The sequence below is a fragment of the Paroedura picta genome, chromosome 1, assembly GCF_049243985.1.
Source record: "Paroedura picta isolate Pp20150507F chromosome 1, Ppicta_v3.0, whole genome shotgun sequence".
NCBI classification, from domain to species: domain Eukaryota; kingdom Metazoa; phylum Chordata; class Lepidosauria; order Squamata; family Gekkonidae; genus Paroedura; species Paroedura picta.
The window spans coordinates 21297262-21314399 of NC_135369.1; the positions used below are offsets into that span (position 1 = coordinate 21297262).

The following is a 17138-nucleotide window of genomic DNA, read 5'->3' on the forward strand; positions in this document are numbered from 1 at the left end:
TTGGTGGTAGCAGGTAAGAGCAGGAATCCAGTAGCACCTAAAAGATTAACAGAATTTGTGGCAGGGGATGAGCTTTCGTGAGTCACTGCTCACTTCTTCAGATACAGGCAGAATCCGAGTCCATCTGTCTTATATACTGGAAAGTGCTGAGTGACATTAGCAGGGAAATGGCACTCACATGCATCATCGGATTAGGTGTGATATGCACAGGAATAGTGGGCATGGAGAAATTGGCATAGGTACTGAGACAAGAAACCTAGTTCTCTGTTAAGTCCTGGTAGAGACAGTTTGGTGTAGTGGTTAGGAGTGCGGATTTCTAATCTGGCGAGCCAAGTTCAATTCTGCACTCCCCCACATGCAGCCAGCTGGGTGACCTTAGCCTCACCAAGGCACTGTTAAAGCTGTTCTCACTGAGCAATATTCTGCCAAGAAAAGCAGAATATAAGAACCAACTCTTCTTCTTCAGTAATATCAGGGCTCTCTCAGCCTCACCCACCTCACAGGGTGTCTGTTGTGGGGAGAGGAAAGGGAAGGCAACTGTAAGCCGCTTTGAGACTCCTTCAGGTAGGGAAAAGCGGCATATAAGAACCAACTCTTCTACTTCTTCCAGATGCGTTTTCTTCATTCTCAGATGCAATTCATCAGTCTCTCTTGCTAATCTCCCCTTGATAGTACTGCATAAATAACATGTCTTGATTGCACATGACCAATGAAGGAGCCCAAGATGCTTAAAGGTGCCAAGCTGTGAGTTCCAGAGAGCAGAGGTGGGCCTTCAATGCTTTTCCCATGACTAACCAAAGAACAAATCCTGGAAAGAAAGTTATAAAGTTTGTGTAGGTTGCGGAATTTGGACTGCCTGGAGGCAGAACTGTACTTCTGTCCTGTGTCAAGTACTTTGAAGCAGAAACACCATTATTTTTTGCCAACCTCCCCCGCCCCAACCTGCCTTTTACCGAATTGGATTTTCAATCTGTCAAGGTCCGGCTTGTCCACTCAAGGCTGTGGTTCTCCAGCAGGGGTAGTCAACCTGTGGTCCTCCAATGTCCATGGACTACAATTCCCATGAGCCCCTGCCAGCATTTGCTGGCAGGGGCTCTTGGGAATTGTAGCCCATGAACATCTGGAGGACCACAGGTTGACTACCCCTGTTCTACAGGGTCTCAGGCAGGGGCCTTTCCCATCGTCTGCTCTCTACCTGTTCCTCTTAACGGGATACTGGAGAGTGAACCCAGAACATCCTGCTTGCCAAGCAGACGCTCTACCACCAAGGCACGTCCTCTCCCCACCTGTTATAACCAGGGATTAGAAATGGAGACAGAAGGACGGACCGGGGTCCTGGAGGAAGGTAAAGTGGCAGTAAAGCTTTATTTAGGTGAAAAATGATGATCTGGAACCTACCGGAGTGCCAGAGGCCTAGAAGGAAATCTATGACCGAGATGACCTTCTCCGTCATGGCAGAATGCAGTGGGAACAGACGCTGGGTTTCCTAGCGCAGGTGGGGTCTAGTGTTCTTAATCTGGCCCGTCTGGTGCTCAGTTTGTCAGTCCCATTTTGTACCCCTCTGGCAAGCACCGCAGCTTTTTATTAGCACTCAAATCAACGGTAGATTAAGTCCTGGCTGGATCGAGGCCGCTCCTGTCCTCATAGTCACAATTCCGGAGGCCAGGCCAGCAGCAGCAGCAGCAGCTGAGAGTCCTTGGTGACCCTGCTCACGTCAAGGGGGCCACCCGGCCGTACAGGTCGGGCCTGCGGTGGGAGAAGACGGGTATCTCCTGCCGGATGCGGCGCAAGTAAGCCAGGTCAATTTCAGCGTAGCAGAGACCCGGTCCCTCTTGGCACTGGGCGATGACGCTGCCCCAGGGGTCCACGATCATGGCGTGGCCATAGGAGGTGCGGTTCTGGTGGTTCCGGCCCGTCTGAGCGGCTGCTACAACGTAGCACTGGGTCTCGATGGCCCGAGCTCTTAGCAGCACCTGGGGATGGTGAACAGTGAGGGGGGCCTGAGGGAACCTCACATGAGGGAACCTCACCTCCCCCCCTCCCTGCTTGGGTGCCACAGCTGCTTACCTCCCAGTGGGCAGAACCCGTGGTCACCGTGAAGGCAGATGGATAGGTCAGGATCTCCGCCCCTTCCTGGGCCAGAGCGAGCGACATCTCGGGAAAGCGTAGGTCGTAACAGATGGCCAGGCCAACCTAGAAAGAAGCAGGAAGAAGTGGGGGGGGGGATCTGGATCCCAGAGGGAAGGGGGTGCTTCGACTGAATGCAGCCAGGGAAGCGGGCTGGGGCCAGAGGCTGCTGCACCAGCATCACCACAGCTTTCTCGCAACAATGGTCCCCGGTTTTCTCTGAGAATAGGGATGTGATGGCTGTCTCTAAGTACCTGAGGGATGGCCACGTGGAAGGCAAGGAAAGGTTCCTGTTGGTAGCAGAGGACAGGACCTGCAGTCATGGGGCAGAACGGTAATGACTGGGGAAGGCACTGGCAAGGCCACCCTCTATTGAGACTGTCATGAAAACGTTGGAGGGCGTCACCCCAAGGGTCAGACATTACCCGGTGCTTGCACAGGGGATACCTTTACCTTTAGAATGATAATGGCTAGATATTGGGGAAAAAGATTTACAGAGTAGTTCACCATCGGTTGCCTAAGTAGGTCGTGAGCTCCCCCTCACCGGTGGTCTTCAAGCAGCATCTGAACAGATCAATATCGGGAATGGTTCAGGCTGATCCTGCATAGAGCAGGGGGGTAGACAGGGTGGCTGTAGGGCCTCTTCCAATGCCATGATTCTATAATGTGTTTGGCAGGCAGAAGCTCCCAAGACCAGTCTATGGCATTCCCAGCTGAAAAGGATCTCAGGTGATGTGGAAAGGCCTCCACCTGAGGCCTTGGGAGAGCTGCTAGCCAATCAAAGAGATGAAGGCAGCTCAGTCTCTGAAGTCCAAACGGAAAGACAGACCAGATGGCCTTTCATTTAGAGCTTGGTTGTGGTGGTTAGGAGTGCAGACTTCTAATCTGGCGAGCTGGCTGGGTGACCTTGGGCTCACCACAGCACTGATAAAGCTGTTCTGACTGAGCAGGAATCTCAGGGCTCTCCAAGCCTCACCCACCTCACAGGGTGTCTGTTGTGGGGAGAAGAAAGGGAAGGCGATTGTAAGCCGCCTTGAGACTCCTTTGGATAGAGAAAAGCATATAAGAACCAACTTTTCAAATAATAAATTGTTTATAATCAGTCTTGGTTTTCTTTTTCTTTTTATTGAAAGCACCCTTGTATAGAGGCCAAGCCAAAACAATATCTAGATAACTTTTGCCATTTTCAAGGATCAAGACTTTCCCTCTGGCTTTCCCCCAAAAATCTCAAATCCAACTTTTCTTTCGCAAAATGTCAGTTTTGGTATTGTATTCACAGTCAAACATCCAAATCAATGTAGTATTTTGTATAATTCGGCCAATGGCTCCTAAAGCTACCGGGGACCCTGGTCAGTGTCATAGCGATCACTAAAAACGGCAAAAGCTATCTAGATACCGTTCTGGCTCGGCCCCTGTATAGTGGTACTTAAAAAAAAATGCAAGGAAACTGATAATAAACAATTTATTTGAAATGCCATCTGGTCAGCCTGTCTTTCAGTTTGAGCCAATCAGAGCAGACAAGAATGGCTTTGACAGAGGCTCCTGTTGGCAGGGATCGCATCCCACGCTCTTCCTGAGCTAGGAGGTGGTTAGTGGGACAGGCGGGCCGTCCACCACAGACCTCACCCTGCGCTCAGAACATCTGGGCGTGGAGCTGTAGATAAGACCCCTCTCCTGAGAGGAGGGCCAAGGCCAAGAGGACTGCAAACGTGGCCTTCCAAGGTCTCCCTGATCTTGGCAATCCAGATGCCTTTTGAAGTTTCTCGGCTCATGAGAGGTGGCTTCAGAGCCTCAAGCTCAATGATTTGGGGAAAGGGGCAGACATTCTCTGGCTAACGGCCCTTTCGAGGACGTCGCACGTACCTTTCCAGCGGGGGTGCTGATGGGTGGTACAACCTCCGAGCCTGGATTGGTAAAGGCGCTTTCCTTCATGGACACCCGTCCCTCCAGCTCCACGTCACAGAGGTGAGTCTTTCTGTAGGCCGCCACCAGGGTTCCTAAAGCCAGCCGAGGCAAGGGTCAGGGGGGTCAGTTTGCGGGCAGGGAAGCTTCGGGGGTACAAAAGGTGCTTCTTTAATGTGGACTGAGGGGCCACGCAACAGCCCTGTCGTACGGAAAGGCCCAGTACCGTCGGGAAAGATGGAGAAAGGAACGTCCTGGCCACTGTGCTTCTAGACAAAAGATCTGCTCATGTGTCAAAATCTCAGGAAAAGGGAAGGAGGGAATGTTTGAAGGGGGGATGGAGAAGATCCAGATACAACCAGAAGCCCTTGCCTTCTTGCCAGTCTTTCAATCGGCCAGTGGGAGACAGTGGCTAATGCAGAAGTTATGCAAGAGCTTCCCAGGGGTTATGCAGCCTTTCCCGGAAGTGCAGATGGCCACTGACATCACTAGACGTCACTGGAGCCTTGGAGCCTGGGAAACATTTCAGGGGTTCCGCCATGGTCAAAAAGTAGAAAAAGCCTTGGGTTAGACTAGGGCAGCCTTTCTCTGCTTTTTTTACTATTGAGAAACCCTTGAAACATTCTCCAGGCTTCGAGAAACCCCAGAAGTGGTGCAATCAGGCAGAATATGGTTGGGAAGCAGAGCTGTGTACATGCCCACCTAAGCCCCTTCGCACCCCCTTCAGACCCATCATTGGCCATTTTGGGAGAAGGGCAGATTGACATGACCATATACAATAATATCACCCAATAAATGTTTAAAAAAATATATTTATAATTAAGAGAGACAGGTGGGCCATAAATTGAAGTAAATAAATCACTATGCCTACTATGATCAGAGCTCTGTAGATCAGGGGTAGTGAACCTGTGGTCCTCCAGATGTTCATGGACTACAATTCCCATTTGCTGGCAGGGGCTCATGGGAATTGTAGTCCATGGACATCTGGAGGACCACTGGTTGACTACTCCTGCTGTAGATCCTTAATGCCTGATATAGTTCTTTACTTATTTAACCCATTCATTCCTAGCCAGCCTTCCTCCCCAAAGGGGATCCAAAGTGGCTTACCTTCTTTGCTGCTCCCCCATTAAAGCCTCACAACAACCGCCCTGTGAGGTAGGTTAAGCAGAGTGTGTGTGACGGGCCCTTGGTTGCCTAGTAACCCCCCTCGGAATGAGTTGGGATTTGAACCTGAATCTCCCAGTCTGACACTCTCAGCCTTACCTCGCAGACGGCTCCAAAGAGTCAGGGGCCTAATTGAGGCCATCCGAGGAAGGGAAGGAACTAGCCAAACACCCTTCCACCATGCCTGGAGCCAACTCAGCCCAGCCGTACTCCTTAAGAAGTCCTGAGCGTTCCACAGTCATCCCTTTGGACTGATTTTTAACTTTCTCATCCCTGCATTGAGACCCCTGATCTGTGCCTTCCACTGGTCCTGTCAGCACTCTCTCATCCCCACCTACCTTGCAGAGTGTCTGTTGTGGGGAGAGGAAAGGGAAGGTGAATGCAAGCCGCTTTGAGACTCCTTTGGGTAGAGGAAAACAGCATATAAGAACCAACTCTTCTTCTTCAGTAATATCAGGGCTCTCTCCGCCTCACCCACCTCACAGGGTGTCTGTTGTGGAGAGAGGAAAGGGAAGGCGACTGTAAGCCACTTTGAGACTCCTTGGGGTAGAGAAAGGCAGCATATAAGAACCAACTCTTCTTCCTCTACTGCCAGTATTGGAAAAGTACCCCAGACCCAGTCCCCTAGGTACCCAGCAAAGGGGTGCATGTGTGCAACACTGGGAGAACACTGGAAGTTTAGAGAGGGAACACTGTCCCTACGCTCCGGAAATGTGGCTTTAAGAAGTCTTCACCAACTTCGGGAGAAAGGATCCAGTACCCAGGAAGCCGCCTCACCTTTGGGATCCAGGAGCAGGTGGCAGTTGTAGATTCGGTGCGTGCTCTCCCAGTCGCTGCCTCTCTCGTGGAAGCCTCCAAGGGACAACCAGACCCCACATTCTCTGGCGGAGGAGACAGGAAACAGAAGACGCCATGGGGGGAAAAGATCTGAGCCTAGGCCGTCTCGCTGCACGCCTGCAGATGCGACCAAGGTATCGCTCTCCAGATGTCCACGGACTACATGCTGGCATGGCCTCATGGGAATTGTAGTCCACGGTCATCTGGAGAGCCACAGTTTGGCTGCCCCAGCCTTAGAGCATGGGGTCCCTGACATTACAGTGCCTGTGAACACCTTTGGAATTCTGGTGGGCACAACTACAAAACGGCTGCCAGGGGAGGCAGGGCTGGCCACAGAAAGGTTGCCGCAGCATAACTCCAGTCGCACAGAGAAAATCTAAGTACTGTGGGGCCAGCTGCTGCCCCGGTAATGTTTAAAAGAATCTGCAGGACCAACAAAATCCCCAATAGCCAATCCATAGTTAAAAAGGTAAAGGTATCCCCTGTGCAAGCACCGGGTCATGTCTGACCCTTGGGGTGACGCCCTCTAGCGTTTTCATGGCAGACTCAATACGGGGTGGTTTGCCAGTGCCTTCCCCAGTCATGGCCGTTTACCCCCCAGCAAGCTGGGTACTCATTTTACCGACCTCGGAAGGATGGAAGGCTGAGTTGGCTGCTGGGATTGAACTCCCAGCCTCATGGGCAGAGCTTTCAGACTGCATGTCTGCTACCTTACCACTCTGCGCCACAAGAGGCTCTTAATCCATAGTTACTGCTGGGCAGAAGCCCCACCTGGCCCTGCGTACTTCCTAAAAACACTTTAGGGCATGCTATGGCACCCGTGGGCATCATCTTGGGGGCCCCTGCATTAGAGAATAGGAGAAACTCAATGGCTGAAGAGTCCCTGAGCACAAAATTTCTCGAGATGAGTCTACTCCTGGTAAGAACAGAAGGCTAGAAGAACCCAAGGGATGGCCTAGATCCAGGCTGGATGCTTCCATTTCCTCCCCCCCTCCCCTTTGCCTTTCCAAAATACCACCTGGAATTCATTTTTTTTAGGGGGGGTCGTCCCCTAGGAACAGGATTTCCAGAGCCCTGTGCCTGGATATAACCACGTATTTCCTGTATCAAGGCTCTCACATAATGCCAGGGCCCTCTGCCTACTCCTCACTGTTGGTGCAGATGGCTCCAGTACTGACCCCTGACGATTGGGGGGGGCATGAAAGGTGTAGACATTTCACTGCTTCCTCTAAGAATCTCCCTCGGGTGGAGATGGGCTATGCCTCTCAATGACCCTGCAATACTTATTTACATCCCACCTTTCACCCCTCCTGCCACTCTATTTACTTCCCAGCCTTATGACACCCACAGAACGTATCCTAGATATGAGTCTCAGCATGTCTTTCCTCACTGGGGCACCCCACAAAGCCTACCTGGCGAGGTTAGCGTAATGCCGGATGAGATTTCCTTCCAGGGGCTCTGCCAGACTGAGCGTCTCTTCCGTGTTGCTGCCAATGAAGTCGAAGGCTTCGGGGAGGAAGACGACGCAGGCGCCCCGCTGGGCAGCCTCCCGGATGAGGCGTGAGCAGCAGTCCAGGTTATGGTCTTTGCTGGGGGTGGAGGTGGCCTGGCAGACAGCGATGAGAGGCTTCAGGGTTCCGGTGGCTGCAGACATGGCTCTGAGTCCACAGGGGGCAGCAGAGAGTCTGGGAAAGAGAACAGGAGGCAGACAGGGCTTTCTAGCTAATGAATCATATAGTTCAATCACTTGATTGCTCTGGAGCAGGGGTAGTCAAATTGCGGCCCTCCAGATGCCCATGGACTACAATTCCCATGAGCCCCTGCCAGCAGTCGCTGGCAGGGGCTCATGGGAATTGTAGTCCATGGACATCTGGAGGGCCGCAGTTTGACTACTCCTGCTCTGGAGCATCCTTAAATCAGATTTTTTTGTTAAAATTAATCTTCCATCATTTACAGTGTAGTTGTAGGAAAGACATGCCTACCCCCAACTGTGTAAAATCAAACAGCTATATTTTGAACATAAAAGCTGTTAAGTAGTCTAAATTACAGCATCATTAGCTGTGTTTTTTTAAAACTTTTTTTCCAGAAAATAGTGCCCAACTGTGTACTGAAATGCAATCTAGCTATGCGATGCAAGTACAGAGTGACCTGAGTTCAAACCTTTTTGCTTGTTTACTTCATTTTTTTTTACCACCTCTTTCTTCCCAAAGGGGGCCCAAAGCAGCTTAACAGCACTCTCCTCTCACAACAATCCTGCGAGGTAGGTTAGGCTGAATCGCAGTCACACCAAGCTGGAAGAGACGACAAAAGGCCATCCAGTCCAACCCCTCCGCCCCAATCTTGGGGACTTAAAAAACACACACACTTCTGACAGGTGCTCATCCAGTCTCCTACAAACATCTGACGGGGAAGACTCCACCACCCTCTGGGGCAGCATATTCTATCTACTGACAGCCCTCACCATCAGAAAATGCTTTCAAATATTTAAGTGGAACCCACTACTCCTAGCCCTTGTCTCTAAAGCTGCAGTAACCAAGTTGGCCCCTTCTTCAAAATGTCTGCCTTTCACATAGTTGAAACCACTATCGTATCACCCCTTGCCCCGTGTAGTAAAGTGGTTAAGAGCAGCAGCTTCTAATCTGGCTAGCCGGATTCAATTCCCTGCTCCTGTTCATGCAGCCAAGTGGGTGACCTTGGGCTCATCACAGTCCTGATACAGCTGTTCTCACAGAACAATCCTGTCCGAGCTCTCTCAGCCCCAACTACCTTTGGGGTCCCTTGCGGGGAAAGGAAGGGAAAGCAGGCAAAGTGGGGTATAAAAACCAACTCTTCTTCTCCTAGCTAGCCAAGGGTCACCCAGTAATCTTCCATGGCATGAGTGGGGATTTGAACCCAGACCCTAGTCTGACACTCACAAATCAATTTTCAGCCTCAGGAATAGTTTGGAGACAGTTTGGTGACTGAGCTACTGATCAGTTTTTGCAGCTATTGCATCTGGAGCTAATTACCTGTGGCCAAGTGTGTGGCTTTTGATCTGCCAAAACTGCTTCCAAGGCCCAGGAAGAAAGAAACTCTTGAAACAGGTTTGCAGAGGTTTCTGGACCACTCTTCTCAGCCTAAAAGAGACACGATGAGAAATCTGGTGGTCTGTCATGCTTTTTTGGGCAAGCAGCCTGCCATCAAGATTGGATCCCAAGAGCTGCACAGGCAAAGAGAAGGGCTAGGGTGGAAACTGTTACAAAATGGAAGGTTTCTCAGCACCTTCTGTATCTGCGGAACATTTCCCATTTCTAAAGATCCACTGCTTCTGAAAACAAGCACCAATAAACAGGTGTGGTTGCCAAGCAAATACCAAGTTAGCAACTTTAGGTGATAATCCCTAAGAACAATGTAGGAGAGTAACTGTATGTTTTATTGATTTGCAAACTGGGATGGGTGGGGGCCACAAATACATGTCCAGATTTAAACCCAGTTATGAGCAAGTCAAGCCAAAGCTAATATGGATTCAGATAGGTAGTCATGTTTTGTTGGTCTTTAGGATGCTTAGGGCTGATCCTGCGTTGAGCAGGGGGTTGGACTAGATGGCCTGTATGGCCCCTTCCAACTCTATGATTCTAAAGGTGTCACTGGACCTGAATATTATTCCAAAACCAAAATGTATGTTTTAGAATCATAGATTCATAGTTGGAAGGGATCTCTTGGGTCATCTAGTCCAACCCCCTGGACTATGCAGAACACTCACATCCTTCTACAGAATTCGCTCATTTACAGGCAAAGATAGGGAACCTGATGTCCCCCCGAGTACCGTAGAAGAGTAAAATTATGTTGAGGCGGCTGAGTGGACAGCCACATGCATAGAATGGCATGGCCCAATCTTTAGGCATGCTAGAATTCCAGGTCAGTCCAATGAAGAATGGTGGTGGAAAGGTTCCTTAAGTCGCAGTTGGCTTACGGTGACTTAAATCATAGTTGGTTTATGGTGACTCCATTGAGTTTTCAAGGCAAGGGATTATTAGAGGTGGCTTGCCATGGTCTGCCTCTGCAAGTCAACTCTGGACTTCCTTTGCCGTCTCCCACCCAAGTACTAACCAGGGCTGATTCTGCTTAGCTTCTGAGTTCTGATGAGATTGTGCCAGCCTGGGTTCTCCTGACCTAGGAAGCCTAAACTCATTGAAATCAGTAGGTTTAAATGGCAGTTACTTTACATAAGATGACACTATGGGTGTGCCAAGAGATGGGAGATGGGTTTACTTGAAACCAGTGTAAAGATTGTTTTTCTATATTGTTTTGAAACATCTGCACCTATTATCACAATAAAAATAAAAATTTTGATTTTTAAAAAACATGTAAAACATATTTGATCTCCTGTCCCATGTATCATATATTTCAGTTCATCTATTTTTTTGCTTGGGGACATAAAACTTAAATGGGTTACTTTTAGAATTTAAAGTCAGAATTAATATGCTAACACAGATCGTGTTTAATTGAGGGCAATGGAAAACGTTCTGATTCACATATTGTTCGAGGTCCCAGTTAAGAAAAGGCTTTGTAGCCCAACCACAAGTGGTGGAACAATAATTAAACCAATCATTTCTCTAAGCATTCTAGGAAATGGAAATGTAGGCAGATTAACCTAGATAGGATACAGGGTGGGAAGAAACATTACCGGCTGTGTTTCTGCGGATCGGGCTGCTGTCAAAGGTGAAAATAACTAATTGAAAAGTGGCAGCTAAAGCAATTGCCCGTTCAGCATCCAATTGCAAGGAGTTCCACAGAACATCAACCCAGTTCTCTTAGCCCTGCGCTCTCCTCGTCCTGCCCCCGACTTAGACTAGCAACTCTCCCCTCGTCTTCATCTAGTATCAACCAGAAGTTTGTCTTGAATCACATCCCCCTCCTGCCCCGCATCTCCATTCCCAAACTCTATCCTATGCAAACCAAGCAAAGCCCCCCGCCCCCGCATACATGAGTCCAAAAGGGGAAGCAGCTGATGACACCCCCAATACCAGGAGCCAAAGTCCAAGCAGGAAGTCGATCCGTGCCTCTAACAAAGATGGCTCTTCCTAGTCCAATGCATCCGCAACAAAAATGGCCGGAATACATGCCATGGAATACATGGGGTCCCTTAAGTAAGATGGCGACGCACGGAACAAAGATGGCAATCGAAATGCAGGGGAGGGGGGGGAGAGTGGCCATACCCTCAACAAAAATGGCGATGTTAGACCTCAACGAGAGGGTAATGGCTACCATAATCGGTCCCTGCCCTGGCTTCGCTGGTTTCTTCCTGGCAAGCTGTTTACTTATTCTCTCTTCTAGTTACCTAGCGATGCCCTTAACAAAGATGGCGCCTGGGTGTGCGGAAGGTTGAGAGCAGGAAGTTTATTGAGGGAATCAGAACTTCGCAGGTATGTTTTTAATCAACCATATCACCGGTAGCCTTCTAGGGAAGTAAAAGAGACAAATTGAAAGGTCAGAGATGGCATCCCGGAAGTGAATCGGTGAGGACCGCGAAAAGCGAGACTTCCGGTCACGAGGGCGCTCGTAGCCTCCAAGCCCCGGAAGTTCGAGTGCCGTTAAGTCCGCGCTGTGTGTTCCTCCCTCTCTCAGACCGGAGGGAAAATGGCGGAGAGCGGCAAGAGCAAGAGCGGCCCGGCGGCTCTTCCCGGTGGGGGAGGCGGTGCCGCCAAGCCTTTGACGGCAGAGCAGGTGCTGACCCGAGTGGGCCTAGAGGGGGGCAGCCATGGGGGCGGGGGTGCCTCTGGGCGTGGGCAGAGTGCGGGGCATAGCATAAATCATGGCTCGCTCCTTAAATGCGGTTTACGGGACCCAGTATAAGCCAAGCCCTTCCACAGTGTTGCTTAGCTGGGACTTCAGAGGAAAGACGGGGGAGTGCTTTGGGGCATGTACAGAGTGTGGGGTGTGAGGGATCTCACTCTATACCGTTATTGAGGGTTAGTAGCAAAACTGAGGCTATGTAAGGTTTTAAGAAGGTGAGGAGGACAGGATTAGAGAGAGAACACCCTGAAGTTTAGAAGGCTTGGCTTGGCTTCTGGGTCAGCCAAGAAAAGGTTTGATCATGATGAAGCTAGAAGAGAAACTTTCCACCTTTCTTATTTTCTTGGAATTTTTTGCTGCAGTTAATTGGTGGTCAGTTAACTGGATGGCTGACAAGAGCTGCATCTGTCCTGTGAGAATACTACTTCCCTTTCATCATGGATGTGACTGCACACTGGCATTGCAGCATCCACACAGGGGTTTTGTGCAGGCTTTTCTTGATCAGCTGAGATTTATCCTGGATTCCTCCCCCTGCCATGATACTGGAAGATTTTCTTTAAATCCATGCCTTGCCATCTGAATTCCCAGATTTCATTAAGAAAAATTAAAAGAATGCAGAGGAATTAGTCGACTGTGAAACTAGATTGTCATAATGTCATCGTATTTTAGTGGAATAGTAATTACATCTTGTGTGTGTGTGTTTTAAGGAGCCTGCTTGGTGTAGTGGTTAAGAGCTGTGACTTCTAATCTGGTGAGCAGGGTTTGATTCCCTGCTCCCCTACACTCAGTCAGCTGGGTGATCATGGGCTTGTCCCAGCCCTGATAGAGCTATTCTGACCGAGCAGTAATATCAAGGCTCTCTCAGCCTCATCTACCTCACAGGGTGTCTGTTGTGGAGAAAGGGAAGTTGTTTGTAAGCTGCTTTGAAAATACTGGTAAAGTGGCATATAAAAGCCAACTCTTCTTTTAAGCCCTTTGGAGATTCAGCAGGAGAAATGGAAATGTCTTAGGGGCTGATGGAGGGAAATGATACTGATGTTTATTTAGTCAGTTATTTCTTATATTTATATACCACTCTCCCTTGTGGCACAGGGGGGTTTACATAGAACGTAGGAGAACATAAGGATAAGTGCAGCATAATTCAGTAATATCATCAAATAAACAACAGTTATAACAGTGGCCTCAACATTCTATAACTAGTGGTAGCAACATTAAACATGTTAACTATGACCCCAAAGGTTGGTCAGTTCAGGATTCCGTTCAGGGGAAGGGGTTCTGGGACCCCCAGTAGATGGTGTTAATCTGGTTGACCTCTGCTAAATGTTGGCACCAGTTTTGAAAACATACACCTTCCCATTCAGATGGCTTGCTAGCCTGTGTGGCTTGGTGTTCTTTCTAGATCATGCAAATGAAGTTGGAGAGAACGGAGAATGCCTGGGGAAAGGGTAGATTATATTGGATGACATTGTATGAATGGGCCAAGAGTGCAGCAGTTTTGAAACGAAGGGGGAAATAGGCCTGTAGTGATGCAGTCAGTGTTTGAAACCATCAGATACTCAATGTGGATTATGAAGGGAAAGGCAAGGGACCATGAGACAAGGCGGTGGACAGTTGTTCTGAGGATCCACAAACCTCATTGGCTGATGTGGTGGACTCACACCTACATCAAGAAAGCCAGTCAGCAATATCAATACATTGAGACCAGGTTGCTAACTCACAGATCGTGGGGTTTGATGGTAGAAAGAGAAACAGTGGGAGGGGAAGGGATAGAACGGACTGACATAAAGAGAAAAAACAAATAAACAGCTCTTGCATGACTAAATTGGATTGCTGTTTAGAGTGTTTCAGTCTAGTGGCCTGCAGCTGATTTTTTTTTCTCCTTCTAGGTGGTGGCTGGATTTAACCGCCTGCGTCAGGAACAGCGCAGCTTGGCCTCCAAGGCAGCTGAGCTGGAGATGGAGCTGAACGAACACAGGTATGCATTGGGCAGGGATTTTAAAAGTACAGTGGTTCTTCACTGTGTGTTCGATGTCATCCTGTGAGTACTGGTCTGCATGTGTGCCAAAATGAGGTGGGAAATGGATGTGGGGAAGCATGCTCTGCTCCCACCAACAGCACGTTTGGGAGAGAGATTGTGTCCCAGCCAGATTGTTGCTTCGCTGGTTTCCTGCTTGCAGGGAGACTTGTGATTAACACCTGCAGACTTTCAGAAATACGGTCCCATGTCCATAGTCCAAAACAATATTTTTCTATTCTATCCCCTCTGGGCTTTACCTCCATCTCGTTATGGTGCATGCATAATCTGGGTCCTGCTTGTGTCAAGGGGTGTTGTACAAAACTAACATATGCGCATGTTCAGCGATCAGCAAGAAAGGTCCCACTTTACTTAGATTGGCCAGATTGACATCTGCAAGAAACAGGATCTCCTCCATTATTGATTTCAAGCGCCCAGCCTGGCTGTGCATTTAGGCCTCTCTCTGCTGTAAAAGAGGAAAGCTTTTCTCTTACTGTTAGCTTTTGGAAGTCTCTAGGTTGCAAGGGGTAGGCTTTAGAACAGGGGTAGTCAAACTGTGGCCCTCCAGATGTCCATGGACTACAATTCCCATGATCTCCTCCCAGTGAAGAAGGAGAAGAGTTGGTCCTTAGATGCCGCTTTTCTATCCCAGGAGTCTCAAAGCAGCTTACAATCGCCTTCCCATTCCTCTTCCCACAACAGACACCCCGTGAGGGAGGTGAGGCTGAGAGAGCCCTGATATTGGGCTGTGGTGAGCCCAAGGTCACCCAGCTGGCCGCATGTGGGGGAGCGGGGAATCAAACCTGGCTCGCAAGATTATGTCAGCACTCCTAACCACTACTTTTGCCAGTCACTCACATTTTTTAAAAAATTGTAAATGCAGCCAATGAACCCCATAAATGAATGTTAACTTCCCCAAATACTCCTAGTGACCCTAGCATGTTTCTCAGGTGCCCCTTTGCAGTCTTTACTGTGTGATAGGAAAGCAGTGAGTGATGCAAACTTCTTTTAGCTGTGAGACATTAAGTGGATGAACTTTCCTTTGTGGCTGGAGGGCTGTGGCTCATAATTGGGTGGGTTTCTAGGGTGAGGGATGTCTTTATTGCAGGCTGTGTCAGGATGCACCGATCATTCACCTTTTTCTCTTCACAGATTAGTTATTGAAACTCTCCGCGAGGTGGATCCTACTAGGAAGTGCTACCGGATGGTGGGCGGAGTGTTAGTGGAACGCACTGTCAAGGAAGTTCTTCCCGCCTTAGAAAACAACAAAGATCAGGTAATGTCTCTGTTCAAAGCAGGAAGATTTCAGATTTTGTACATCCCCCTTAGACTAAGAAGTTGTTGGTTTCTCCTTTCTTCCAAGAACTTTCTGGTGCCCTAGTAATGATTGGTAGTTGCCAGAAACAACTGAATAAGTGCCCATTCTCAAAATGACTTTTAAAAATGTTATACTTGTAATGTGCATGTGTTAAATGCCATCAAGTTGCTTCTGACTTATAGGAACCCTATGAATTAATGAGCTCCTAAGGATCATTGACAGCATCGCTCTGGTCTTGTAAACTAACGGCCGTAGCTTCCTTTATAGAGCCCATTTTTCTCATGTTCGATCTTCCTCTGTCTTCAGATTTTCCTAGTATTATTGTCTTTTCCCGTGAGTCTCATCTTCTGACTTGTAATTTACCTATTTACTTGTACTTTACCTATTTTCATTGCCACCACCCCTTTCTGTAACACAAACATTTCGTGATGCACAATTTTGTAAGGGTTAACATGTGGAAGAAGAGTGTCTTTGTGATCTCCACATACACAATCTCCGGCAGACACATGTAAAATGGGTCCTTTTTGTCACAGCACAGCAGCACAAATGAAGGGTTATTATACATATCAGCCAACATATAATTCCTTCTCTCTCTCTTTCTCTCTCCTTGACAAATGATATCCCCTGAGCCCCGCCCCCATCTGGGATCAGGAATAGTCACACAAGGATAAATGCTCGAATCTGACAAACATGAAGGCTTGCACGTCCCCTGTCAGTGAAGCATACAAAATGCCCCTGGCATTCTCTAGGCCAGTGGTCCCCAACCTCCGGTCCGGGGACCGGGCCCGGGCCACAGCTTCTCGTTCTCCTCCCCAGCTGCTGTCTGCCCTGCCACTCTGCCACCAGCTCACCTTTGGTGCTCTCCAGCAGCTGCCATAGCTGGGGCTCCCCCTTGGCGTGGCACTGCGCAGCTGCTGCTGGCAGTGCCCCCCCAGTGGCCGGTGGGAAGTCAGGGGTGCCAGTAGGAAAGAAAGTGGAGCAGGGGCTCAGGTGGCAGCGGTGACCCTCAGCAAAAGACTACCCCCCCGGGGGGGGGCCTCAGTAAAATTGCCAAGCGTAGACCGGTCCCCAGTGATAAAAAGGCTGGGGACCACTGCTCTAGGCCAGTGGTTCTCAATCTGGGGGTTGGGAACCCTATGGGGGTTGAATGACCCTTTCACAGGCTTCGCAGTAGGGCAAACAGCTTGGCTGGGGTAGATCAAGATAGAGCATTTGTCTCTCTGGAGCAGCAGAAAAAAGCGAGCTCGGCATGGTGGGACGGGAGGCAGAACTGAACTGAGAAACCCTGGAAAAAAGCCAATTCAGTCATGAACAATGGATCTTCAGGCCATTGGTCAGTTTTGGTTTAATTCTGTGAAAGAACACTTGCATATTGTTATGATTGGGGTCACCACAACATGAGGCACTGTATTAAAGGGTTGTGGCATTAGGAAGGTTGAGAACCACTGCTCTAGGAAGGGAAATGGGGTGTTTCTTCACCTGTCCAGCTGCTTATCCTGACTTTCCTTGTCTGTTCTGCTTTGGCCCCACAGATCAGCAAGATCATAGAGACACTGAGCCAGCAACTGCAGACAAAGGGCCGGGAGCTGAACGAATTCCGGGAAAAACACAACATCCGTCTGATGGGCGAGGATGACCAGAAAGCTCCTTCCAAAGAAAGCCCTGAGGGGGGAGGGGCCAAAGCCAGCTCTGCAGGGGTCTTGGTCTCGTAGGGAGAGGAGAGACTTGCTCTCTAAGGACTTTCCACCTCTTGCTCCATAGTTGCAGTTCCTGATCTCAAAGGCTTAACTTTAATATTATTATTATTATTATTATTTTGGTGTTCCCACTTTACAATGTTTTTGTTAAAATAAACAGTTTTTGTGCGTCACTTCCTTTAGACCCTCATTCAGTGGAAGAGCAGGAGGCCTGTATTCACAAAATTCCAAGATGAACCTATGGCAACTCAGGTTTAAAAGGATCTCTGCTTGATGGTCTGGGAAACCTCTCTCACTGGCATGA

At 49.1% G+C, this 17138-nt stretch overlaps 2 protein-coding genes across 6 annotated transcripts; one reads left to right on the forward strand and one right to left on the reverse strand.

The window, feature by feature from the left end:
- Positions 1–1341: 1341 nt before the first annotated feature.
- On the reverse strand, positions 1342–11147 carry NIT1 (nitrilase 1). Of its 5 annotated transcripts, none has more exons than XM_077326032.1 (8): positions 11037–11147; positions 9039–9146; positions 8191–8321; positions 7443–7715; positions 5971–6074; positions 3991–4124; positions 2068–2193; positions 1342–1973 (listed from the first exon to the last, which is right to left on the reverse strand). In XM_077326032.1, the coding sequence occupies exons 4-8, from the start codon at positions 7682–7684 to the stop codon at positions 1710–1712; spliced, it is 870 nt and encodes a 289-aa protein (XP_077182147.1). In that variant the 5' UTR covers positions 7685–7715; positions 8191–8321; positions 9039–9146; positions 11037–11147; the 3' UTR covers positions 1342–1709. The 5 variants fall into 5 exon arrangements, with proteins under 5 accessions (XP_077182147.1, XP_077182156.1, XP_077182132.1 ...); XM_077326041.1 differs by lacking the exon at positions 11037–11147 and adding an exon at positions 10697–10948; XM_077326017.1 differs by lacking the exon at positions 8191–8321.
- Positions 11148–11567: 420 nt separating this feature from the next.
- Positions 11568–17007, forward strand: PFDN2 (prefoldin subunit 2). The gene is made up of 4 exons (XM_077326130.1): positions 11568–11736; positions 13692–13780; positions 14972–15095; positions 16670–17007. The coding sequence occupies exons 1-4, from the start codon at positions 11650–11652 to the stop codon at positions 16847–16849; spliced, it is 480 nt and encodes a 159-aa protein (XP_077182245.1). The 5' UTR covers positions 11568–11649; the 3' UTR covers positions 16850–17007.
- Positions 17008–17138: the final 131 nt, after the last annotated feature.

What these genes read in the sequence shown, in the direction of transcription:
- PFDN2 (XM_077326130.1), top strand. Translation starts at nt 11,650, where the DNA reads ATGGCGGAGAGCGGCAAGAGCAAGAGCGGCCCGGCGGCTCTTCCCGGT. An exon ending in AGCCTTTGACGGCAGAGCAG is followed by an intron (nt 11,737 to 13,691) that starts GTGCTGACCCGA and finishes TTCTCCTTCTAG; the next exon opens with GTGGTGGCTGGATTTAACCG. An exon ending in TAGAAAACAACAAAGATCAG is followed by an intron (nt 15,096 to 16,669) that starts GTAATGTCTCTG and finishes TTGGCCCCACAG; the next exon opens with ATCAGCAAGATCATAGAGAC.
- NIT1 (XM_077326009.1), bottom strand. An exon ending in AGCCACACACTTGGCCACAG is followed by an intron (nt 7,716 to 9,038) that starts GTAATTAGCTCC and finishes TCTCTTTCCCAG; the next exon opens with ACTCTCTGCTGCCCCCTGTG. An exon ending in TCAGCACCCCCGCTGGAAAG is followed by an intron (nt 2,194 to 3,990) that starts GTACGTGCGACG and finishes GCTTCTTTCTAG; the next exon opens with GTTGGCCTGGCCATCTGTTA.